The sequence below is a fragment of the Tarenaya hassleriana genome, unplaced genomic scaffold (assembly GCF_000463585.1).
Source record: "Tarenaya hassleriana unplaced genomic scaffold, ASM46358v1 Cleome23, whole genome shotgun sequence".
In the NCBI taxonomy this organism is placed as follows: domain Eukaryota; kingdom Viridiplantae; phylum Streptophyta; class Magnoliopsida; order Brassicales; family Cleomaceae; genus Tarenaya; species Tarenaya hassleriana.
This window is the reverse complement of record NW_010965625.1, coordinates 2,077,064-2,103,732: the sequence shown is the minus strand read 5'-3', so window position 1 is coordinate 2,103,732 and position 26,669 is coordinate 2,077,064. Positions and strand designations below refer to the sequence as shown.

The window sequence follows — 26,669 nt, the reverse complement described above, 5'->3', positions numbered from 1 at the left end:
ATTTAGAGTTTTACTCGTATTTTAAATATATTTTTGTTTTGGAATTTGAAGTAATAGAGATTTGGAATAGAAATTTCTGTGTTCGGTTTGGTTTGGGTTTGTTTCTTTTGAAATCGAATTTTCTTTTTTATAAATTATACAGATTAGATTTTATATTAGTTTTCTTTTGGTTCTTGTTTTATTCAGGCTGCAATTGAGTTTAATTTTAGCTAAAAAAAAATCTTTTTTTTTTAAAGTGGTTTTTGTTTTATTTAATTTTTTAATTTAATTGCTTTTTTACATTCGCATTGAATTTGTATTCACCGCATTTTCAGTAATGTTGAATAGGATAGTTATATGTGATAGAGTAAGCTTCAATTTTATATGTACGAATCAAAATACTCATGTCATGTCATATACATGATGACACGTAGTCATGAAAATTACTAACGAATCAATCTTAAATCTTTCTTTATATAGAACAAATAATATTCCTATTTAATTTTCAATATGATCCGATTTTGTTCTATCCATGAAGATTGTTACCAAATAATAATAATAATAATAATTGTGCAAAAGATAAAATTCACACTTAACATATATATATATATATATATATATTGGTAATTTGTGAAATGAAACCGATAGTAACAAAAAGATGATATTGCAATTCCCTCCTGTCACCATGAAAATCATGTCACATGTTATCAATTCAAATCTTTATATATGTCCTCCAGTTGCCCTGTAAAAAAAAATAATAGAACACAATTTCTCATACTAAAATCGATAATAACAATAAATAAAGAAAATAAGATTTCATGATTTTATTTGTGTATACATATGCACATGCTCAACAACACAAAACATAATGTCAATTTATAAACTTTTGAGAATATAAAAATAACAACGATTATTTTTATTGGTAATTTAAGAAAACTTTTAAAATAAATAATTTGGTTTAAATATATATGTCAAACCTAGATTACAGGCGAATAAATAAAACAAATGACAAAATCGATATGATCAGACATAAAATTATTTAGACGACTTCGATAAAGGTTTTTTTATAAGAAAATTTGACCGAAATGGAAACGAATACAAACAAATTTGAACAAATCACAAATGCATAATTTTAGTTAGAAATTAATTAGAAATATTTTAACAAAAAAACACTTAATAAAAATAAAAATAAACCCAATAAAATGTTTTCTCACATTTGATTTAGAATTTTGTTTTCTAAAACCGAGTAAAATAGAATTAAAAATCAATGACCCACTCATAATCAAAACCAGAATTTCAGACACTAAAAAAAAACTAACTCAAATTCCAAACAATAATATATTAGATAAATTAAAATTAGAAAAAACAAATAATAAAAATAAAAACAATTTACCAGATGCAGGAGGAGGTATGCGTCCGCAATTGTTTTTATCAGAACACACTCTCTCGCAAATTTCTGTCGAGACTTTATAAGATGCGCACTTGTCAACCAAATAGTTGGTGGCCCGATGGCTGAGAGGTGACAAAGTCATCTCAAGGTCTTGTTATTTCAATATGTAAAACCTCAACCCGAATCAATATGACAGGTATTCTAGTTTTTAATACTCGTTTTCGTCTTCGTTAGGTGTCGAGTCCCGTTTTTCGGATACCCACGAGATTGGGTACCCGCTTACCTGCGGGTAACGAGTTTAAATGCCCAGCCCTAACTAATATTTCTATTTGCATTTTTGGATAATCTGATTTTGTTCATAAGGAAGATTGTTGACTAATAATATGATATCTATGTGTACAAAGATATATTTCTAAATTCAAAGTTTTTTTTCCATTGATTATTCCGATAAAATTCTAAAGTTAAGCGTATTTGATCTAAAATAAATTTACGGTAAGTGACCTTTTGATAAATATTTTACGGAAAGCTTACGGATAGAGATAAAATATGTTAAAAGGTATTGTGTTGATTTGTGAAAACGGTTTCAACATTCCGTATCGGGGTGTGACAGATAACATGTTATACAATGAAAAACAAATGCTAAAGACACATTTTATTAGATGACCAAAAAAATATAAAAGATGAAATCAACAACAGAAAATTGCTAGAAATTATGTTCATATATCGCATCTCTTGGTTACATCGGTTAGATACATGATATAAGGGAAAAATAATTATATACAAACGACGACTCATCGTATCCACAATGCGAATGACAACCGAGTTTATTGGTGACAAATAAGGCAAGAATCAATCTTGTGATCAATGGACTTTTCGACGACGTGACAACTACATGACGCTTGTTCCACTGTTAACGTTTGTTACACCCTTGTCATATGTCTCATATTCGTATAATAGTTGAGAAGGAGGTGTGCAATTTAATTATGATACAAAGGCTGATTTCAAGAGATGTAGTCGGACCAAAGATTTGGAGAATTTTAATATTAACAAAAAAAAAAGAGGAAAACCCCCAAAAAAAATCTGAATTTGCAAAAAAAATTGTAAAAATGGCGGCTGCAAGATATGAATCAGAATGGATTTTTTGGAACATTTTCATTTGTCTGGATTATGTTTTGTTATATGTTTATGTCATGTTTTGTTATATGTTTATGTCGACATATACATGATCATGGTTCTTGTGTTTCAGTTTAGTTTGATCAAGATAAAGTTTCTTAACCAAATTCTAATGTAATATCGCACTTTATGTACAATGGTATTAACATGTATTTACATCTTTTTTTCAATGGTTTTGTAAATATAGAATAAATCAGTAGAATAATTCATGTACTTTCCAATGGTTGGAAATTTATGGTCCTAATTGGGTGGATTGAGTACCAAACTATTTGGACTTAATCCTAATTACCATTACAGTTTGGACTTTTAGAAAGAAAAAAAAACAAGAATCGTGGGATATAATATATCATGATATAATATAATTTGGATCTGATAAAATAGAAGATGATTTTATTTATGAAATCAAATCAATAGTAACAAAAAGGATGAAGAAATCAAATCATTATTGCACTTCCCCTCTTTGCCACCATAAAATTCACGCCATTTGACTATCAGTTCAACACTTTTTGTACGTCCTCCATTTGCGCTGTTAAATAAAGAGAAACTATAAGGATATTCTAATTGGTATTTACAAAAAAAAAAAACTAAACTCTTCACAAAACAAAATCTAAACTCTCAAAAAAAAAAAAAACAGGTAATCTGTTTAAAGATTCCAATTCTAGGTCGCGGGTGGATAGATAAAAACTATGAATCAAATTGATATGACTTAAAACAAACTTTTAAGATTTAAAATTCACATTTTTTTCCCAACTTGAAACGAACATACAAACACTTTTTTTTAATAATCAGAAAGTTCACCGAATTTTTAATCAAACTAAATCTTTCAGGAATACCTAGGTTGGGAGGACTTTCTTTACCGGTCAAACCACCAACCTTATATAAAGGCATAAATTTTATAAAAGATAAATCAGTTTTTTTTTTTTAAAAATGTAAAATAAAAATAAACGGAATAAAAAAGGTTTTGTACTTTCAATTTTGATTTAAAACATTGGCTCTAAACACACATGTTTATTTATAAGATAAAATAAAATTTATAAAAAAAAAAAAATAGGAATAATTACCAGACGCAGGAGGTTTGTCTTTGCACTGATCGGCACACCACGTGACGCAGGTCGGCGGCGGGACTCGCAGGATGAAACATGAGTTGTGGCATTTCTTCACACACTCGGACATTGACTCTCCGTTGACTTCTCCTCCACCGGTCACGAACGCTATCACCAACACCATCGCCATCACTCCACTCCATTTCCCCATTTTTTTAAATTTAATTTTTATAAATTCATGACCTTTGGGCACTTATTTATAATCATTTCATAAGAATACAAGTGTTAATTTACATAATCATACGATAATCTTTTTCTACATGGAGATAACTCCCATGATCTTTGCCTATATAGTAATAAATCATGTGATCTTTTCTATATAGAAATAAATCCTGTATAGAAAAGTGATCCGTTTTATAAAAAAAAAATTAGTAATTTCCTATGGGAATTTACATTACAGTTTTGTCGATTTCCTATTTATAATTTATCTCCTAAGTTAAGTTTGGATTTGTATTATAATACTTTATATAGAGTATGCAATGAATAATTGTCGTATTTTATTTAAAAATATATTCCTCTAAAGAGATAAAAAGTTATCTTGTTTGAAAAAGTAGCCCGTTACAGTTTCATCGTTTAATCATTTATTTAATGAAGGAACGGGATTTGTATTCTTATTTTGCATTAAATGTGGTTTGGTTTTTATCATAGAATTTAAAGTTTTCAATACTATTACATATCTATTCATTTTGATTTTTACATATCGAACCCAAAGATCTCACTATTTATAGCTTTAAACTTATATTTAAATACGTAGTCTTCACACGATAATGAAATTAAAAATATATTCGACCGATCGTCGGGTTCACTAGTTCTTGGACCGTTTTGATACATTACGAGTTCATAACGTTGTTAGAAATTTTGCGACCAACACATCTTTAACAACATGCACAACGTCACAACCTTTCATAAATCTTTGCATTAGTTCTAATAAATCCTTTTTCAACACTAGTAGATATATATAATACGTGTTGTGGATCAGGCCCAATATCTTTTCCATTACTCCAAGCCCATTGTACGAAGCCCACATCATGTCAACCTATACTAAACCTAGGGTGTCAATTTAGGTCCGAGGCATAGGAGCCCGACCCGGCCCAACCCGAAAAGTAGCAGGCTTCGGATCTAAGTTTTTTCGGTCCCAAAAAAATCGGACTTTTAAGGTAGACTCGAATCGGGTGTCGGATTCGAGTTGAGCCGGCTTGAAAGCCCGATATTTTAAAAAAAGGAAAAAAAAATTTACAAAGGGAATTATGCGGACCGACCTGACCCGATCCGAACCCGAAATATATAGGGTCAGACTTTAGGCGTGAAAAAAATCGGGTTGGCCCGACCCGAATCCGAAACCTTCGGGCCGAGTGCGGACTCAGGTCGGACCGGCCCGATTGACACCCTAACTAAACCCCATCTTCTACTTCCCTCTCTATTATGTTCTATGACCAGGACAACATCGTCGAGGTTCTCTTCGGCGGAGACAGCTTCGTCTTCGACATGGATTCTATGACCAGGACAACATCGTCGAGGTTCTCTTCGGCGGAGACAGCTTCGTCTTCGACATGGACCGAAGCGCCCCGAATCAACACAGACCGATCACGTCTATGTCCACGGCTATATATGGCTTCCACCGACTGCTCCACCTACGGTGTCTCCTACACATAAAGAAGAAAATACCGATAGATATTGAACGCATTCTACAGATAAGTTCCTCTAAAGAATCCTATTTGATGTTGATATTTTCAATTAGGGTTTTAGCTAGATAATTTGGGTTTAATCATGATGGATTGAAAATAGAATAAACACACTCAGACACAGTTGATTAACGAGTTCAGATTCCCAGTGTAAAAAATCCTATATCTCGGCAGGGACTTTGCCCCAGATCAATCCACTCATCCTTTAGGGTTTCTTTGTGTGATTACATAGAGGATACAACACAAAATCTATACGCACACATACACCATGTATTACACAGAATCTAGAAAATACTTAACTTTTCTTTCATAATTTGACATTCTCATCTTCTTTGTAGCTAAACAACATCCACAGAAGAAGATTGGAGATGAATATTACGTGTTTCCATGCCTCTGCATTCTCTGAGCTCAGGCTATTATATAACCAATCAAGTAGAGTTAGTTTTTTATGAACAAACGTAACCACTTCAAAGCAGAAAACTTAATTATCCCTTAGGATTCACCTAAACGTAAAGCTCAATCCCAAGTCAGATTTTCCAATAATACGCAATTTAGAAAATGAATAAAATATGAAAATAATATAAATTTTTATGATAATATCCTCTTTTGTTATTAAAGTAATAAGTTGTAAATTTTATTAGAGAAAGAACGGAATATTTGTTTTGTTTTGTGAATTTGCAATGCCCATTGGCCTTAATTTCATGAGACGTATTGTTTCTGTTGGGATAATGACTATGAGATTTGGCGATGCTAAAGAATAATCCTACGTGGAAGGTTGTTTACAAATCGGGTAAAGTTTGTTGATAACAAACTAACAAAGAATCTCAGAGTTGTTACCTGCTAAATCTGCTATAAAAGGTATGAGAAATCAGAAATGGTTTTGGAACGAGAATACACATTAGTTCAGCACAGAGAGCACGCAGAGTATTCTTCTTCTCGTTTTCTTCTGTGGAGGCTGACTAAGCTGCAAAAGAAATGGAGGAAGAGATCAGCTTCGATGCATAAGAATGGCAAGTTCTGTGATCGGAAAGGAGGAAAACTCAAGGGAAAGAGCTAAGTTTCTAATCCCGATTCTGTGTATGCTTGTATATTAGAGAGAATGATATATTCCTCTGTTGTAATGGTGCAAGAACGTAATAGTGGATTAACCTAGGGCAAAGTCCCTGCCGAGATGTAGGATCTCCCACACTGGGAATCTGAACTCGTTAAATCTGTGTTCTAGAGTGTGTGTGTGCGTGTGTTCGTATACTCATCTCTGTATTTAATCGGAACCTGAAATCTAATCCCAAAGAAAAACCCTAAAATCTGGAAGAATCTAATCAAAGATTAGGAAGAAAGAAAACTTATCTTTGTGTGTCGAAGTTCGGCTTCTGCAGTTATCTTTCTTGATGAACAGGTCGCTCACGTGTCGAAGGAAGGAGATCGGCTCAGACTCAGGCTGGTTCGGCTCATCGCTGGAAGAACCGGAGATTCGTTGAGCTGCTTTGTCTTAGACTCGTGCTGATGACATCATCCTTCGCCTGTGGTATCGTGAGGGAGATGATAACTGTGACATGAAGAAGAAGACGCATAAAGAAGAAGAGACAGAGAGAGGAGGCAAGAAGAAGCTTCTGGTGAAATGTTCTCGGACGTAACGAAGAGTAAAGGGATTAAGGTTAAGTTACGTCTTGGGCTTGGGCTTGGAAAAGAAAAGAAGATTGGGCCTGATCCACTAGAGTTTCGTTCTGTGGACTCATGTGTGATGTGTAATGCAGAGTGCCACGGAATTTTTGGAATTAGGCACAAAGTCATTGGAAAAATTAAATTTGGATTATTACTTAACCACGTGCTAATGAAATAATGTTGTATTTGTACGGTTCATTTTGTTTATTTATCGTAATGGGGTTAATATAATTATCCAAATGTCGTTTAAATTTGCTTTTTTATGTTTTGTTAATACAACGATACTTCTCTTGTTAAATTATCCGACAAAGTACAATGTTCTACGTGTTTTGATTACAGAATCACATCATTTTGTTTTTGTTTTTTTTTGTCTTTCTGAGAGAGATAAAATTGATGAACAACAAAAATATCTTAACTAAAGTTATGTTTTTTTTAATTGATATCACATGCATTTTACAGTTTTTTCATGACTTTGTAAAAATATATAATAAAAATTAAGAAGTTATATACTTCCCAACCGAAGTTATATGGATTTAACCCTAATGAATTCATTTTACGTATGATTATTTTGAAATATTTCAGATTTTTCTGTGGGTAATTAGAGATTAGGCTATAAAAACAAGAATCATATATATAGCCATTCCACACACCAATATATATATATATATATATGTGTGTGTGTGTGTATAGAGAGAGAGGACATAAGATAACTTTATTTAGAGACGCTTTTATGTATTATTGGTAATTTGTGAAAAACAAACCGACAGTAACGATAAGATGATATGAAGAGACAATAATAGTGTCATATGTTATCATATCAATTCAGCTCTCGTTGTATGTCCTCCTCCCACTTAGTCAGCACTGTCAAATAAAAAAAAACCAAACCAAGTGTTAATACAAAAATCAATTTAGAATTATTTTTTTTCATAAAACATAAACTCTAAAAACACATCATTTTATAAGATAAATTAAAATTGACACAATCGGATATAAATACCTAAATTTTTATAAAAATCTCAAATAAATATCTAAATTATAAAACCTAAACTTTTCAAATATTCTATATAAACATTTAAATTTTTTTAAAAAATTAAATAAACCCAAAATTTATATATTTTTTAAATAAAAATATACGATATTAACGAATTTGTATTTATTTGGAAATTTTTTCAAAAATTTATTAAAATTTTAAAAAATTGTGTATTTATAAAAAAATTTATATTTCAGTTTTATAAAAGTTTGAGTATTTAAATGCTATTTTTCTAATTAAAAATTTATTTTTAAAAAAAAAGGATTACCACAAGGCGAGGAGGTGGCACGCCTCTGCAGCGACCGATGGAGAAAACGTGACAAGCCAGCTTCGATATTTTCCCCCAACGCATGCATGCGACGGTGCATTTCGCCACGCATTCCGCCTCCGAATCTCCCGTGACTTTCACCGCAGCAACGGCAAACGTTATCACTAACACCATCACGATCATCCCACTCAATTTCGTCATTCTTTACAATTATTTTCTTCCGATTTTATATATATAAACAAATGTCGACTGTAACCACGTATTTATAGCTGCTTTGTGAAAATATAAAACGTTATCTCATAATTAATATCAGAAATATAAAAAATATTCTTACATTATTACGTGGTAACGTCATAATCTTTTAAAAATATTCTATGCGTCTTTAGTAATGTATATCACAATCTTTTGTTATATGGAAACGAATTGTAAAGCGTTTCATTTTGGGAAAAATTAAATTGGGATTTTTTATATTAAAAGTTACCATTTTTTATTTATTCCCTGGTATATATTTATATTTACATTTTAGTAAATTATTTTCCATCAAATAAAGTTTGGTTTTAATTACAGAATTAAACTTTTTTTTATAATATGTGATTGTCAGGATTCGAACTCTGGTTATGGATCAGACCACCAATTCATGACACAGAATTAAACGTCGTGGATATTAGGGGTAGAAATCGGTTTCAAAATTCAGTACTTTTATTATTTTTAAATTCGATTTTGCATTACCACATGTTTAATGCCGAACAAATCGGTTTCAAAACTGGATGGTTTATATGTTGTATAGTTAAATTCAATTTTGTATATCCTAATCAAAATATTCATACATCACGTAGTCATGAGAATCACCAATTTCTCTAAATTAAAATTAATATTTAAAGTGATTGGTATTCGATACGCTCCATTTTGGTAGTCCGTTCTAAACCTTATTATAAAAACTTGTACTTATGGTGGGCAATTAGGTACACTTCCGAGAAACGAATTTTTAAAATTCCGATTTTTTTTTAGAAAATATTTATGTTTTAAATAAAATATAATAATAACTAATTCATATATATATATAACTAAATGATCTAAATTGAATAAATATCGAATCGAACTCAAAACGAATACCGAAATGCTTCGTAGCAAAAAGAGATTGATTGCCAAATACAAATATTTTTGACGAAACATCAAAAGGCTAAAAGCTTGAGATTACCATCATCGGACCCAAAAAAAATTATAATAGAAGACATTAGTAAATTTAGTATAATTTTTTTAGATGTATATTTAAATTTTGAGAAATTCTAAAAACATATTGAATTTTCAAATTTTGACAAAAAAACTAAATTTTTTATTTTATCAAATAAATATTAAATTTTTTAAGTTTGAGTAGTGAGATCCTTTTTCAAATCATTTTTTAAGGGATTGCTCTTGGCTGCCAAAAAAAATATTTTTAAATAAAAAAAACAAAATAAATGAAATTATAAGATAGTTCATAGTACTGAAATATTTGTTTTCCCTCCCGTGCAAATATACACAGATATTTTTATGGCTTTATATGACATATAAATTTGAAAAAATGGCATATATACATGAATTTGTAATTAAATCCTAGATAAATATATATATACTTTGATAAAAAAAAATAAAAAAATAAATAAAAACAATATTTCTCGACAATCAATAACATATTGACGATGTATCATACCTTACACAAACGAGGAATTAATATTTTTTCGAATAATTCGTGAATATTAAGAAATTTTCTGAATAACATATTTTAATAAATAGTTTAGGAGAAAAAATTAAAAAGAAAATGAAAAAGCAGTTACCAGCGTGAGAAACGACTGTCGGCTGATTTCACGCTGCAGTCATTCGTAGGGCATTTGATTCTCTTCCTCTTCCTCTTCCTTTTACTCCTACGGAAGAGCTAACAGCGATCATCAGATTCTCACTCCCTGAAACGACGTCGTTCTCGAGGTACGCCGCCGTCCATCCATGTCTGCCGCCGAAGGAGACAAGGTTCTCCAGTCCATCTGCTACAAGCGCGGCTCTCTCAAGTTGCTCGATCAGGTTCTCTTATCTCCACCATGTTGTCTTCTTCCAATAATTTCTCTTCTGGGTGGAAATCTTATGCAGCAAAATAGGTTCCGATTCGTTGCTCCGTTGTCGAGTTTGCGTAAACGTTTCTACTCTCTGTTTGTCTGATGAGAAAATCGTTTGATTTCGGTCAGAGGAAGCTCCCTCTGGAGACCACTTACTTGGACATTCTGGGTGCCGAAGATGGATGGTAAAGTTTCTACCCTTTTTTTCTCTTTGTTGAGGAAACCAATTTCGTCAATTGGAAAAGATCGGTTCAGAATTAGAAGAACCATCACATTTTTTCATTTACATGTATAGATTTGTGTAGATCGAGTGGGTCAAAGCTGTTCTTTGATGTTTCCAGGAACGCGATAAGAGATATGGTAGTTCGTGGTGCACCTGCTATCGCCATTGCTGCCGCTCTCTCTTTGGCTGTCGAGGTTTTCAACATGGATTCCTTCGATGGAACGTCTGAAGACGCTGCAGCTTTCCTGCGGAAGCAGTTGGATTGTCTGGTTTCGAGGTACGGGAATTCGGATACTTAGCTGCGGATAGATAGAACTTGCCTCGGTGAGTTGTAATCGCTCCCAAGCGATAAAGGGTGAGGTTTTAATCCGAATTTGACAGCACCCGCATAAGAAAGTTTCAGCTCGTAAACCCGAGATCGAGTAGTGAATTATGCCTCTGGCTCGAGAGACGGATTCTATCCCGTTCTGATTCTTAGTCGAGATTCTAAAGTTATTGCTTGATGGCTATGTGTTTTTTTCAGTCGGCCGACTGCCGTGAATCTTGCAGATGCTGCAGTAAAACTCAAAGAAGTTATATCGGGAGCCATGGCTGCTGCTTCTGAACCTAAGTCCGTTTTCCAGGTAACATGACATTCCCCGTTATTGTTTGCTCGAGGGATTGGTAATATAGTTCTTTCCTCGACATTTCTGCTTTGTATTTGCTTAAAGTTGATCCTTTGCTTTCGAATGCTAATCTCCTCTCCCGTCTCCCGGTAGGCTTATATCGAAGCAGCCGAGAATATGCTTGAAGAGGACGTTGCTTCCAACAAAGCAATCGGATCTTACGGGTCAAGCTTTCTGAGGCAGCAAGCGAAAAACTCTGACAAACTTTCCGTTCTGACCCATTGCAACACTGGCAGGTGAGTCGTTTGTATGCCGCCAAGCGAATATTTGCACAATCCGCTATCGAAATAACAGATCGATGCAAAAGAATTCGGCTTTGGGGAAGAACAAAGGGCAATGAATCAGTTAGAGAATTGCTTTAGTGTTACAAAAGCTAGAGAAGGCATCCTTCCGAACATGGGTTCTCACCGTCCTTGCCTGTTTCAGATTGAGCTTTTTCCTTTTCCCCGATAACCGATTCATGGAAAGTGGGGTAATCAAATCCGTAACCATAACTTCTCCGATGAAGATGGGGAATATCCATCTCGATCAATAAACAAGCATGGTGGAACTTTTCTTGCGTTTATATAGTTATTGTTTTACGTTAAAGATTACCCGCTTCTTCCCCGTTATCGACAGTCTTGCTACTGCTGGATATGGTACCGCCCTCGGTGTCATCCGGGCACTTCAGTCGCAGGGAGTATTGGAAAGGGCATACTGCACGGAAACCCGTCCGTTCAATCAAGTAAAACCCCTACCTTCATGTTTGTTGAATTGGAAAGTTCACTATTTTATTCACTATAATCGTTTTTCGGAAACTCTTCTGACAATGACAGGGATCCAGGCTTACGGCTTTCGAGCTGGTCCACGAGACCCCCCCCGCCACTCTCATCGCAGATTCAGCTGCGGCTGCACTGATGAACGATGGCCGTGTGGACGCTGTAATCGTAGGAGCTGACCGCGTTGCTTCAAACGGTACTCAATCCATCTTCTCCCTCAGCTTAGTTTCTTATGTTTTCTCGGAATCTGAACCGTACCAATCATATTCCAGGCGACACCGCTAACAAAATCGGGACATACAGTCTCGCCCTCTGCGCGAAACATCACGGGATCCCGTTTTACGTAGCTGCACCACTCACCTCCATCGATCTATCGCTTTCGTCGGGGAAAGAAATCGTCATCGAGGAGAGATCCCCAAAGGAGTTGCTGAACACGCACGGAGGGTTAGGCGAACGGATTGGAGCCTCGGGGATTTCCGTCTGGAACCCGGCTTAGCTGAACTCGTCTCAGGAATCATCACGGAAAAGGTCGGTCTCTTTCTCGAAAAATAACTTGCCTGGAATTTGAGTAAATACCGATCAATGTGCTCGTCCTCAACCTCTGGATGTGAATCTACGCAGGGCGTTATAACAAAGGGCACTGATGCATCATCATTCGATATCCGAAGCTTTGCCCGGAAGATGGGATGAGACCGTTGTCTGAAAAACCGGGCGAATTCAGTATCTTTGTCAAAGCAGCTGCCTATATGTATGCAGATTTCCTCCATTTTTATGGCAATGGAGTGAAGACAATAATAAGCTTGTGTAAACTTAATTCTCTATGGCTTTTACTTCCACATTTTTCCATGTTTACTCTCTAAAATCTCTGGAAAGATAAAAATTCTTAAACTTAATTATAAAATATGATATTATAATTTTTAAACTTGTTAATTGATGTCAAAATAAAAATATATTGATCCATAAACTTATTTAAAAATTATAATGACATATTTTAAAAATTATAATGATATATTTTGAGTCCAAAAATAAATTTATTAAAAGTTTTTAAAAAAATTTATCGATTTAAGTTCAAAAATTTTAATGGATTTTATCCAAGATTTCATAGCAAGAATGAGCAAAGAAGAACATGGGAATTGGTAGCTGTCGGGTGCTCGAAGCGATAGAATCCAGGAGTTGCAAATAGCGCTATCATCCATCCCACCCCCAAACGAGGAACGAGGAGAGGACACAGTGCTATGGAAGCAGAAGGAAAACATATATGACCACTGCTTTGTCACGAGGAAAACCTGGCACCTAATCAGGCAGAAAGACTCACCCAATGAATGGGATTCTGCTGTCTGGTTCAATCACTTTATCCCGCGTTTATCCTTTGCCCAATGGGAAGCGATACTCTATCGCCTACCCACGAAAGACAGATTGAGCAGCTGGGGATTGTAGGTAGCACCTACATGTGTGTTGTGCGGGTTGGAGACTGAATCTCACACTCATTTGTTCTTCAAGTGCAGCGTCAGCTCCGCCATCTGGGGTTGCCTAGCGGCTCGAATCTGGGCTGATCCACCGGACTAACTACAATCAGTCATAAACTGGATCAACAATGGCCGCAACTACACCGAAAGGCATAGACGTCTGCTTGCCAAATGCCTACTTCAGGCAACGATAGAGGTCATCGGGAAAAAACGGAATAATAGGATATTCCAGAGGATGCAGAAATCTCCCGAGGCTTTACGCCAAAAGATCGACAGATCAATCAGAACTACGATGCTGGTATTACGAAGAGATCGCCCGACAAACCAACCATCACCGCTTGAAGATTGGTACCATCTCGAGCATATCTCCCACATGATAGATTAACTAATATCATCCTAATGTATATACCCCATGTGGGGTTTTGACTTTCCATTTTTATGGGTTTCTCATTTCAACACTATCAGACAAAACCGGGCCAAGCCGGTTTAGGAGAGACCAAATCAATATACCAAGATAGGAGTGGCAAAACTGTAATTAAGTCATACTTTGGGGAGTAAAGGGTTGGATATATTATATTTTCGCCTCGCATTTTGTTCTGTCTTGGAGACAAAGCTTCCTTCCCGTTTTCCTTGATATAGATCACAGGGCAAAAGCTCGAAGTCCGATTCAGAAGAACTAAGAAAAGGGTTTCTTTCTGATTGAATCGTCCGAAACACAGAGAAGATGAGCAGAGGAAGCGGCGGTGGGTACGATCGCCACATCACTATCTTCTCTCCGGAGGGTCGTCTCTTTCAAGTGGGTCAGTAATCGATCCTTTCTTCGTTCTCCCTCAACTTGTTCTTTCAGAATCTGTTTCTGGTCCGAGAAATGTCCTTTCTCGCGTTTTCTAGCCGATCAAACTGATGTGCCCTCGATGAAAATCGCGCAGAATATGCCTTCAAGGCGGTGAAAGCAGCTGGTATCACTTCGATCGGTGTTCGAGGGAAGGATTCAGTTTGCGTCGTCACCCAGAAGAAAGTCCCGGTGAGTCCTCATTCTTCGATTCGATAACCTTGGGGTTTCTCGTTCGGATGCAAAACTTGAATCTGCTTGTTTTATGGGTCAAATTTGTAAATTGAGGATTTTGTTTACTTTGGGGTTTCCTGCATTTAGAACTGTTCGACTAAAAGTTCTGGAAAATGTGGGTTCTATTCTTCTCAGCGATTAAGGGTTTGGCTCAAGCGATGGTTTTGATGTGTACCGAATTACTTGAGATCTTGTACATTTCTAAGAGTTAGGGTTTGGTGAATTTGGGGGTTTTGCCTCTTCTATCCGACAGGGTTTAAGTTATGCAAGTCTCATGTTTTATAACTCTACAGGACAAGCTCTTAGACCAGTCTAGTGTCACTCATTTGTTCCCAATCACCAAGTACCTCGGATTGTTAGCCACTGGCATGACAGGTCTGTATGCTTCACCCTTTGTTTCTCTATGTTGTGAACAAATCTGTGAAGCTCGTCAGATTCGACGAACACAAACACGTATTATCTAGTTGCATGTATTATGTTGCAATGGATGTTTCTGAAGTCATTTACTTTTGGATGGAATTCCAGCCGATGCGAGGTCCTTGGTTCAACAAGCTAGGAATGAGGCTGCTGATTTTCGATTCCGATATGGATATGAGATGCCCGTTGATATTCTTGCTAAGTGGTATACTTATGTGGATAAACTTGGTGGTCTTGGTCTTATATATCATCTTTTTACTGGCTCTTAGTTATTTTCTATCAACCTATCGCCTATCAGCTTCTGTTACTGATAAAGTATGTGGCTGACAGGATTGCTGATAAGTCACAGGTCTACACTCAACACGCTTATATGAGACCCCTTGGAGTCGGTGTGTTTGCCATTTCATCTTTTATCTTATGCATATCTACCTATACATGTGTCATGTGTAACTGTTCTTTTGGGGTTTTTTTGCCATGTTGTGCTTGGATTTTGATGTTCGGCATTTAGATCTATGTTATTAGTTGACTGAAGCATCATTCTCGTTCCATTTCTGTTTGTGAAGTTGCCATGGTTTTGGGTATTGATGAAGAGAAAGGACCTCTTCTTTACAAGTGTGATCCGGCTGGACATTTTTACGGTCACAAGGTAATGGTGCATTTAGTGCTATGGCTAATTTATCTTCCGCCTTGCATCTTCTCATGTGCTTATAGTTTTTACCTTCTTATGTTGGCTGCACAAACGTTATTGATAAATGTCCACTTTCCTCTTGGTCTTAAAGAACACGGTATTGAAACTTAGAAGAAATAGACTATTTCAGGCTACAATCTGTGCGGAAACTTTTTATTACCATTTTGTATTAGTTTTGCATTTTGGTTCTAAACCGATGTTGTCTGGGCCAACTCTTCATAGAGAATATGTACGAGTCTTACTTTTTCTCAGTCATTCTTTTTACATAATTATATTAGTTATTTGGAATAATCAGGAGTAAGCCGTTACCTTTTTTTGGGGCTCGTTTTGTTCATTGCAATCTGTTGGCTTCACCATGAAATTGAATAAAAAGTGATACATCAACCAATCTTTACTATGTAATTACATACATGCGAGAGATGTTGCTTCGAAAGCCATTTACTCACCAATTCTACATGCTGTTAAAGTGAACAGCTATTCTCGGGACATGAGCTTACTTAATCGCATCTGTGATTTCTTTGCTTCCTGAATTCGGAGATGGCTTTCATATGTTCTTTAGCAACTAATTGAGAAGAGATATCATGCAGGCAACGAGCGTTGGAATGAAGGAGCAAGAAGCAATCAATTTCTTGGAGAAGAAAATGAAAGAGAACCCTGCTTTCACATATGATGAAACAGTGCAGGTACTTATGGCCTATCCTCCTGTTTTTAGCTTGTCAATTCAATGTGCATAACATAGATTCAATAGTGGACTATCAAGTTATATCAAAATGTTAGCTTGACGGGTCTATAGAGAAACTATTTGCTTTTCCGGTTTTGTACATGGTTATTCACTTTTTCGCTCCTGTGCTTTTCCAGACTGCAATTTCTGCTCTGCAATCCGTTCTTCAAGAAGACTTCAAGGCTACCGAAATTGAGGTATCCATTCTCCACTCTTCACCTATGCGCCCTTCGTTGTTTATGTTTAGCACGAAAGTGGTAACTGTTTAGCTAAACATCTTCTTCAGCGACAAGTGTTTCGTTTGGATGCTCGATGTACAGTGTTTGTGAATGACAACATGTGTATCATCCGTATCTCCTTCTGTAAACCGACCCTTGTTGTGGCTTGGTAGGTTGGAGTTGTAAGAGCGGATAGTCCTGTCTTCCGTGCATTGACGACTGAGGAGATCGACGAGCACTTGACCGCCATTAGTGAGCGAGACTGATAAGTGTATTCCCCCATTAAAAAACTATGTTCCGGGTTCGATTAATAGTTTGAGAAATCTGTGTTCCGGACATAGCCCTGATCACGTATGCTTAAGATCATTTCGGACATTTTCGTCTTCTTTATCATATGCAAGAAAGATTGATGGGGCAGAGAACTTGTTTTGGTTAAGGTCATATTCCATCTCTCCAGTGGTATGCAATCTCTGGTTATTCTGTTTTTAATTGATATTCCGCAAAGAATCAGTTAGCTGAAAAGAATTTGGATATTTCGGTTTCGGTCTGATTGCCATTAAGGTTCGTTTTAAATGTTGTTTGGATTTGATTTTTTGTTTTTTTATATTAGCCAATTAGGTTTTCATAATAATTCTATTGCAGTATATTCTTGATGAATCAAATGGACTTGGCATTACACGTTCTGACAAGTACAAATTCTCGTACATTAGTGTTTGGAAAATCAAAGGAAATGCTTTCCGACAGATACAAATTCTATTACCGGATCCTCCCAACTTCTTGGGATGCGATCTCTGAAACGCCCGTCTTGAACTGCTTAAGGCCGATGAACAAGGCTTGGTCAGTTACCCATCTCGAACCAGAACACCACAGAACGGATATGTTAGATCTGTCTTCCCTCAAAACCGTGTCCAAGAAAATGCCACAGGACTCCTCACTTGATGCTGCGAATTGCTCCAAGTGATAGATCCGAATTCGGCAGTTGCACCACTCACTCCCCTCTTGGCCGAGAACGTTACCGTGTACCTTTTCTTCTCTCCCGCAGTTCTAAACACGAGCCTTTTCGGTCTAACCGTTACCGAAACGCTAACCGACACATCAACTGTCACCTTGTAAACCGAACCAGGTGCACCAACATTGGTCAGCTCCCTTGTGTACCTGACAACCCTTTTGTCCCGAAACAAAACCGAGAAACTCGGGTAGTTAAGCTGACCAGGGTCGGAGAATTTCCTCGAGCAATTTACGTTTGGACGCTTGATGATAGCCTGGATGTGATTGAGGGTATAGTCCAACGAGCACAAGAACCTAATGTATTCCTCCGTGGAGATGTCGTAAACTAGGCCTGGAGAGAGAGCCTTCTTAGGATCCACGTGACCCGAGCCATGAGCCCACGGGTTCGAGAGGCTGTTGTCGGCGGCATCACGAAGAGGCGAGTTGGTGTTGTCGAGGTTGTAGGCTGTGGTCATGAGCGCAGACTTGATGGCGCTAGGGCTCCATTCAGGGTGGGCAGCTTTCAGAAAGGCGGCTAAGCCACTGATGTGTGGGCATGACATAGAAGTGCCTTCATGGATGAACAGAACACCACAAGATTCCATTAGCAAAATCGCAACATGTGAAATTATATTCAAAAGATCCCTGATTTTGTAAGGTTATGATACTTTCAAGTTAAATAAAATTACTATGGAGAGATTTGGTCAGACCCTTTTCTCAAGTTTTCTAACTTGCAAAGCTTAATCTGAGAGATTCTGGAACCAGAATACAGTAAAATATTTCCAAAATTAGCAACTTTCCAATGAATGCAGCGCAACAGTTTCCAAAAGTAGCAACTTTGGAAACATTTAATGAGTACCCATCTTCACGTGTTTGATTAAAAACATAGAAAACATTTGAATCTTGAAGACTCCATGAGCAGAGCACAAGTAGTCAAGAAGAACTATTAATGCGTTTAGGTTTAATGCATCGATGAAAAGAACGTTGAAAGGAGTACCTGACATGATGTTGAACTGAGTCCTCCTCGTGTCCTTCTCTTGACCGGTGGGTCCCACGGCCTCCGACCACCCGGCCAAGATGTTGACTCCGGGACCGATGACGTCAGGCTTCAAGATCTGTGGCGTCACCATGTTCGGCCCTCTCGAACTGAACGCCGCCACCACCGGCGATGGTCGGACTCCCAGCACTGTTCCCCTGAAAACCAGAACCGCCGTCGGGTTCTTGCTGGACTTCATGTACTCCCTTATCAGATCTCCTATCTTCCTGCCGACCGCCATCGCCGGTAACAGATGGCTGTCGGCGACGAGCTCTTCGCCGCTCGCCGCCGTGTTCGCAAGTATCATCCCGGCTCCTCCGGCGTCTCTAACGACGGCTCCTTTCTCTACACGAGCGTTCAGTCCCCTGTCGCAGACCACGATCTTGCCACGTACGAGCGTCGGGTCGAGCGAACCAGGGAGGCATAGATTGCTCGAGCTGCTGTTACCTTTGTTGTAGACCAGAGCCAAGGGTTTGGTCCCCATTCCTTCACCGCTGTAGAGAGAAACTCCTTTGATTCGGTCTCCGTTGTCGAGAACGGCGTACGCCGGGAAATCGCGGTCTAGGGTTCCGGCGCCGACGGTCATTATCCATGGCGCGACGTTCGCGATGGAGGCCTTGGTGGGTCCGCTATTGCCGGCAGAGCAAGAGACGAAGATGCCCTTTTCCATGGCCGAGAAAGCTCCGATGGCGATGGTGTCTCTATAGTACGGAGCGGATCCGCCGCCGAGGGAGAGTGAGAGCACGTCGACGCCGTCAAGGATTGCGCGGTCCATGCCGGCGAGGATGTCAGATCCGAAGCAACCAGTGCTCCAACACACCTTGTACGTCGCCACGCGCGACCTAGTTGCCATCCCACGAGCCGTCCCGGTGGCATAGCCGAGGAAGCTCGCGTTCCTCACGGCGGATCCGGCGGCAGTGGAGGAGGTGTGGGTTCCATGACCATCGACGTCGCGTGGGGACACAGACTCACGCTTGTTAGAGAATCCGCCTCCGGAAGCCATTTGAAACCCTTTGGAGAAGCTTCGAGCTCCGATTAGCTTCTTGTTACACAGTTTCGGATCGAAATCGGGACCCGATTCACACTCCCCTCGCCATTTCGCCGGGATCTCCGGCATACCCGTGTCATCAAAACTCCTAGATTCTGGCCAAACTCCGGTATCCAAAACCCCAATGACAACACCATACGAGGCCTGATTGAGATCCTGGGCACCGTACCCTGCCCACGACCCGAACTCCGAGTTGAGACCCAGAAACTCGGGAGTTCGAGTTGTGTGAAGCGAGTACACAGTCTCTTCGAACACATCGAGAACCGGGTCCGATCGGCGGAGCGCCTCGGCCTCATCCGGGTCGAGAACGGCGGAGAAGCCATGGAATGCGGAGGTGTAAGTGTAGAGAAGAGAAGATTCGTCATCTCCGGAGGAGGAGGATGAAGAGAGAGAGTGGAGATGAGAAGAGTACCAGTCATGGTGGGTGGAGAAGGACTCGGGCTTCTCGTTGTGGTTCATGCGGACGATGTAGGTCCGTCTGCCGGCTCCGGCCACCGCATGGAGGAGGAGGAGAGCAGCAAAGCAGAGAGCGACGGAGAAAGAACCCATGAAGAGAGAGAGAGAGAGAGAGAGAGAGAGAGAGAGAGAGAGAGAGAGAGAGAGAGGATGAGGATGAAGGAGAGCAGTGACAGAGGAAAGTGTGGAAGGGCTTTTTATTTTTAAATTCGAAATATTTGCTACACGTTCGGCTTTTATTTACGGAAAATGCCACCGTCGGTGCTCTTTTCCGCCGTTCAACGCAAATGTAAAATTGTATTAATATAAAATTTGTAAATTTTAAATTCGATGTTAAAATAATCGAAATATTAAATAAAATTTTTAAATAGAGGTGTATATCTTAAATAAAAAATATATATATTATTACATATTTCAAATGTAATATATATTCCAAAAGGAAAATAGAATGGTATATGTATGTGATGAATTAACATAAATATTTAATGGTGGTAGAGAGGGTCCAAGCCAAGGCAACAACAGTGGTAACGGATAGATTTCCATATGCCATCCCTTTCGTCGTCCTTTGTTGTCTGAAAGCGAAATATTTAATGTCTCTTTATTTTTTTTAAATATCTATTATAATTTGATTTCATTTTTGTATTTTACTTAGTTTTTATATGAATTCTATTTTTATCAACAAAAAATATTATTTTAAATTATTTTATATAAATTAGTTTAAAAATTTTATTTTTATATTCATTTATAAAATAATAATCAATTAGTTTTTAGTCAAAATAATTCATATATAATTATCAGTTATTTATGTGATTTGATTTGTGTTTCATATTTATGTGTTTCATATATAAAACAAATATTCAACCAAAAAAACAAATCCTAAAAAACGAGAAATGACCATTTTAGTTACCGAATAAGCTAACCAACCCAAATCCAATAAGATATAACTATGATCGAATCGAATTCGATATAAAAATTGAATGATTATAATTTCTCTAAATCCAAAATAATTGTATCTGAATTGAACCGAATAAAAATAAAAATCAAAATTAAAAATTCCTTTGAAAAATAAAATTTTTGCTAAAAAAACTGAACCAATCCAAATTGAACAGAATCGAAAATCAAAATTGATATAAAAATAAAATGATTATAATTTTTCTATAATCAAAATAAATAACCCGAATACAATCGAACCGAACTCTTATCAAAAATAAAAATATCTCGGTATTTTCTCTCTCTTAATCAAAATCAATTTTAAAAAGGAAAAGGGACAAAAGCGCGTGTTCACGCGTCCCTTTTTCTTTTTCTCTGCGCCTTTTTTTGTCTTTTGAAATTCAATAATGGCCCATGATTTTTTTTTCTCTTATTTACCAGTTTTTTTTCTCCCCCAGCTTTCGCGGCTTATTCAAACTTCTTTGTAGTTAGTATCTTTTGTTAGCATGGTCTGTTTTTTCCTTTTTAATCTCTTGCTTATCATCACGTGGGGTTTTTAGTTTTAGTTTTAGTTTTAGTTTAAGAATAAGCTTTTTCTTAAAACATATATGAGCTATTAGAACCCGGTTATTAAACCAAAAATTGAATATTATGGGTTGGATATCAAAATTTAGATATTTATCTATACCTCATGGGATGATGAGTACATGTTCAATGATTATGCAATAAAAGTGAGTGCACACATAATTGAGTTAGGTCACAAATTACATGCAATAACAACAACGTCTTCTCATTCTCAAATTCATTTGAGGTCGGTCATATCACAAATTACATAAGATCCTACAATAGATCGTCTTATTTCTATTTTGGAAAGATAGGTCCATTATTGTTAGTAGAGTGATCATTTCGGTTTCATTTCTTTTATATCCGGATTCGATTATTTCGGTTATAGAAAAATTCTAACTATTCGATTTTATATAAAATTCGAATTGGTTCAGTTAGGATTTTTTATATTGTAAAAAACTTATTTTTTTTAAAAAAAAATCAGTTTTTGCGGTTATCTTTTTTAATCAGTTTGATTCGATTTTGGTTCGTTCAAATTTAGAGAAATCATAACCATTCGATTTTTATGATGGATTCAATTCGATTACGGTTATATTTTATCTAGTTCGATTTGATTCGTTTATTCAATTAATGACCAATTGGCCACCGGCATAAAACCAAAAAAAAAAATGTATCTGAAGAGGTTGTATCATTGATATATGAGATTTGTGGGGAGAATGGGGTAAATAGTGAATTTTGTGGGGATGGTGCAAGAAAAGGGCACTTTGGATAATTTAATCAAATATAATGGGGAGCTTTTTCATGGAGACAAATAGATAAATATATGCATCCGAGTCTAAAAACCCTAAAACTTAGCCATCAAAACCGATAGTCGTACCTCTAAACCACAATCTCTGGCCAAACCGACGAACAAATATCGATTACAATTTATCCTCCTCAAGCTTAGACTAAAGTTGAATTATTTTTACTCCCGAGGATCCGTGGCTTAACAAATTTGGGATTTCATATCCAAGTTTTTTCCAAAGTTCTATGTACTTGAGGGCAGGACTCAAAGAAATTTACGTTACATGAGATCCTAAAACATGGAAAGATAGGCCCATTATTGTTGGGTTGGGTATTTTGGGCTTGGGAAATTATAACCATTCCATTTTTTAAATTTCGGACGTTTTAAAAAATCATAACTATACAATTATATTTTATCCGGTTCATGTTTTAAAAAATCATAACTATATTGAATTCGATTCAATTACAATTATATTTTATCCGGTTGGATTATTGGGTTAACAACTAAAACGCTCATCGCCTCATCCCTCGTTGCGAGCGCAAAAACGAAAAAATGTATTTTAAGTGGGATTTTTTTTTTTACTCTCAAGGACTCGACTTGACATCACGGCACGCATCGTTGCAACTTTTGATCGAACATCTCAATCTTACACTCAATTGCACCGTCCGTCTATCTACGGTCTCGCACCTGGATGGTCCATCCATCGATCGTACTCTCTCATCTCTCTGGTTCGTTATGATTTCGAGTTCGAATACCCGAACCTAACAAAACCAAGATAGGATACGCTTAAAGAATCGGGCACCTAACCCTATTTCTCGCCACCCAAAGAGTCCCTGTCATATTTTGCGCTCCGACTGCCCAACGCATGTCCAAACACAGCCAGAAACTTAAGGGCAAGACTCAAACAAATTTATACGATTTACGCTTGTTTGTTTCGTCGCAGGTCCTTCTTTTTTCTGTTTCAGAACCCTCCAAGAGAGACCAACTTCGCCAAACCATAGTTCATTTCACCACTTGTTTTCTATCTCGAAGATCATTTGTGTACCCTCTTAACTACTGTTTCCAAACCACACACCCACGCTTTCCATTTCCATTGTACTAAAACCGCAAAAACAACAACAAAATAGGTTCAAAACCCGGCATGCCTGCTTTTCTACATCATTCTGAATTCCCAGTCCCCCAGGTTTAAACCAGATCCCTGAAGAGAATATCAAGACTCGATTAAGATAGCTATTTCGTGTACGTGTACCTTGCTAGAAACACCCTGTTTTTTTCTTTTTTCTTTTTGGGAAACAGTAACGAAACTTGGAGGCACAGGTTTTTATGGAACATTGTGAGAGGAGTCAGGACCAGATGATCGATACCTTCTTCACGGCTGAATGATTAATGCCCATACTTCTGAAACTCCCACTCGCTGTTATCTGCAACAAGAAGGCGACATCGGAAACATAATCATGAGATAACCATTCTGTTCAAATGAGGAATCCAAAAAAAATGTGTGGGTGGGCAATGGAGAAGCTAAACCATACCCAAGGGGCAAACTTGACGAGTCTTGAGCCAACGGCTGATGCAGTGAAAATGAAAAGCATGATTGCAAACCCCTATAACATATGCAAATAGCAGGAATCTTTAGCATTGTACAGATCATAGTTCAGCAAAGGAGGAAAAATAAAACTGAACTGAACCTATGAAAGAAATAGTAGTACAAATGCATGTAATAGGTGAGTCTTTAGATGTTTTTTAGTCCTCGAGAAGGCAACGTTGCATCGACACATCACAGCTACAACATGGAAATAAACGACCATAGTAAACAAAAGCAGAAACCATATTCTTGGTAGAAGAATAAGGCGAACATTTCATGTACCACAGAGCAGACTGGCCACTGATATGAAAAGATAACAATTTCTACCAAATCCATGTGCCTAGTGATCGGATCAAGAAGTTCAAACAGCTTCAAAAAAAGGGAAACCAATCCTAGCTGACAATGAAATAGTCAAATAGGATACCGGAAACACTAAACCTTAAACTAATGTCTTCAGCAACAAATATATGTGAATATCCCATCAAAAGAAGCAAGAAATGGTATCAAATTGGATGATAATGTTTATAGTAACGCACCCCACGGTAAATGGTTTTACCGCTGAGCCAAGTCGGCCCTTCCATGATCAAACTCCAATATATTATATAATGTTACTACGATCAACTCTGAATTACTGTCACGCTATGATGCTAATCTAGAAAGCCCGAGGCAGATAAAACTTCAGATTTTCTTCAGAAGAATGGTAAACCTCCAAACTTAGCTTCCACAGTTGGCGAGTTATCAAAATGGCCAGAGTTCTAAGGACCTTACCCCAAGCAACAGTACATTCTTCACTCGTTGCGCTTGCCTGATTCGCCTGGCACTCGATGCCTGATCAGGAGAACAATACAATACGCAAATTCTTAATCGCTAGTTTTGGAAAATCAATCGAACGAAAACAGAACCACAGATCGCAAAACCCGTGTAGGGAATCACAAACTTACATAGATCCATGATATGATTCCTGCAGATCGCGCAGTTATCCACGACGATATCTACACAAATCAAGCCACGATTTCACACCGATTTAAAACCAGAAAAACCACGAGGAACGAAACAAAAAAACAAAACGTAGAGATACGGTTAGGGTTTCGGTGAAACGTACCCCAGGCCCAGAGGGCGACGGCGTTCCACTTTTTGATCTCGAATCGTTTCGGTTTCTTGGTGGAAGAAGACGGCAAGGAGGAAGCGGCGGCGGTAGAGCCTTCGCCAGCGGGAACCATCGTAATATCGGAATCCATTGTCGCCGTCGCTCGCAGAAGGTGAACAATCCCTAGAAATTCTCTTTTTGCCTGTTGGTTGCTCTGTTAAGCCACAGCGAGGCTATGCGCACGTCGGTCGGTTCGGTATACGGTTAATCGGTTCAAATCGGTTTTCTATTTTTCCGGTTCAACTCGGTTTAACAGTAAAATTAATTTAGATAATGATATTACTCCGATCAATGTAATGTACTAGACCTATAACTGTGCTTTGCACAAAATGTTTTGAGTATTACTGTTAATTTTGTTAAATTTAAATTTGTAAGATATTTCGTGTTCAATTATTATAATTACATTCATATATGTGATGTATTAATTTCATTTTCTGTACAATCTGTTACTAATATGATTTCTCTTCGCATAGATCTTCATAAATATCGTTATCATTTGAGGAAAAAAAATATATTGGTTGTGAAATAGAACTGACTTGTAATGTTTTTCATTTCAAATATTTTCTTTATATTCAAATTATTAAAAAATAGTTTTTCTAAATTGACCAGACACGAAAGAATTAGACAACCTCCTTATTTTTTTGGCAAACCGCCAATACTTTTAAAATAAAATTTTGTTTATATTTATCCATTTTTTAACATTGTTTTTCAAGTTTTTGTACATTATTTTTGGGATGATATTAGTGAGGAATTTGATATTTTGACATGTTTTTGTGAATGTTATAACGATAGCGCGTTATTAAACAAAAAATTAAAAATTATAGATATTGATTAAGAACACAGTTTGTGTATTTGGATCAAACACGTGAGATTTGGACATATGATATATATATATATATATATATACACACACACCGTTGGATCAATGCTTCCAACTTTTTATGTCATATGGATTACCAATTTAATATCATAATCAAGTTTTACAATTAATATCGGATTTTGATTTTGATTTTGAATTTAAGTGGAATGTATATTATTGGATTAAAAAAGGATTATTTCCAATCCTTTGTTAGGACACGCCATATTTTTTCTTTTGTTGGTTCTATTTTAATTATAAAAAAAAATAATTTTTAAATACGTTTTTGTTTCAATATAATTTGATACTTATTATATTTAGTTTTGAGTTCGATTAGTTTAATTCAAAAAGAGATATTTAGTTAATTTTAAAATTAGAGTACATCCATATATGATAAAAATATTTGATTAGATCCAAATGGATTTGTGCATTTTGGAATCAAAATATCCATGATCTAGATTTTTACAGAATACAAAATTGGCTTAGTGGAAGCCAAGTAGGCATTTATATGATCAGATATGGACAACACAAATGATTTTCATATCTATGGCTGATCTGTCATATATGACTCTTGAAACAATCAATATCAAGTTGGTAAGATTTTATTTTTATATAAATATCTAGAATCTAAAACACTCATATATTACTTAATTATTATTAACCCAACACAAATTGATATGGAA

General features: G+C 36.7%; 4 protein-coding genes and 1 long non-coding RNA gene across 7 annotated transcripts; 2 read left to right on the top strand and 3 right to left on the bottom strand.

The window, feature by feature from the left end:
• Positions 1–5,201: 5,201 nt before the first annotated feature.
• Positions 5,202–6,967, bottom strand: LOC104815343. 2 transcript variants are annotated; one of them, XR_772082.1, is made up of 3 exons: positions 6,165–6,967; positions 5,628–5,740; positions 5,202–5,288 (listed from the first exon to the last, which is right to left on the bottom strand). It is a non-coding gene; the product is annotated as an uncharacterized LOC104815343 (long non-coding RNA). The 2 variants fall into 2 exon arrangements; XR_772081.1 differs by lacking the exon at positions 5,202–5,288 and having other exon boundaries at positions 5,493–5,740; positions 6,165–6,966.
• A 3,147-nt stretch (positions 6,968–10,114) lies between these two features.
• LOC104815342 (methylthioribose-1-phosphate isomerase) lies at positions 10,115–12,872 on the top strand. The gene is given in 10 exon segments (XM_010543695.1): positions 10,115–10,342; positions 10,504–10,559; positions 10,716–10,874; positions 11,121–11,220; positions 11,356–11,498; positions 11,881–11,986; positions 12,078–12,216; positions 12,293–12,511; positions 12,514–12,548; positions 12,642–12,872. Coding segments are annotated over 10 exon segments (1,101 nt in total). The 5' UTR covers positions 10,115–10,267; the 3' UTR covers positions 12,711–12,872.
• A 1,215-nt stretch (positions 12,873–14,087) lies between these two features.
• On the top strand, positions 14,088–17,058 carry LOC104815341 (proteasome subunit alpha type-6-B). The gene is made up of 9 exons (XM_010543694.2): positions 14,088–14,286; positions 14,416–14,510; positions 14,846–14,927; positions 15,078–15,174; positions 15,300–15,358; positions 15,533–15,615; positions 16,245–16,340; positions 16,516–16,575; positions 16,770–17,058. Exons 1-9 carry the CDS (start codon positions 14,211–14,213, stop codon positions 16,860–16,862), a joined length of 741 nt encoding a protein of 246 aa, XP_010541996.1. The 5' UTR covers positions 14,088–14,210; the 3' UTR covers positions 16,863–17,058.
• A 187-nt stretch (positions 17,059–17,245) lies between these two features.
• Positions 17,246–20,271, bottom strand: LOC104815339 (subtilisin-like protease SBT1.8). Its single transcript, XM_010543693.2, has 2 exons — positions 18,581–20,271; positions 17,246–18,154 (listed from the first exon to the last, which is right to left on the bottom strand). Exons 1-2 carry the CDS (start codon positions 20,214–20,216, stop codon positions 17,493–17,495), a joined length of 2,298 nt encoding a protein of 765 aa, XP_010541995.1. The 5' UTR covers positions 20,217–20,271; the 3' UTR covers positions 17,246–17,492.
• Positions 20,272–23,387: 3,116 nt separating this feature from the next.
• On the bottom strand, positions 23,388–25,280 carry LOC104815338 (RING-box protein 1a-like). Of its 2 annotated transcripts, XM_010543692.1 has the most exons (6): positions 25,086–25,280; positions 24,925–24,975; positions 24,752–24,811; positions 23,931–24,002; positions 23,766–23,822; positions 23,388–23,599 (listed from the first exon to the last, which is right to left on the bottom strand). In XM_010543692.1, the coding sequence occupies exons 1-5, from the start codon at positions 25,219–25,221 to the stop codon at positions 23,785–23,787; spliced, it is 357 nt and encodes a 118-aa protein (XP_010541994.1). In that variant the 5' UTR covers positions 25,222–25,280; the 3' UTR covers positions 23,388–23,599; positions 23,766–23,784. The 2 variants fall into 2 exon arrangements, with proteins under 2 accessions (XP_010541994.1, XP_010541993.1); XM_010543691.1 differs by having other exon boundaries at positions 23,388–23,822; positions 25,086–25,279.
• Positions 25,281–26,669: the final 1,389 nt, after the last annotated feature.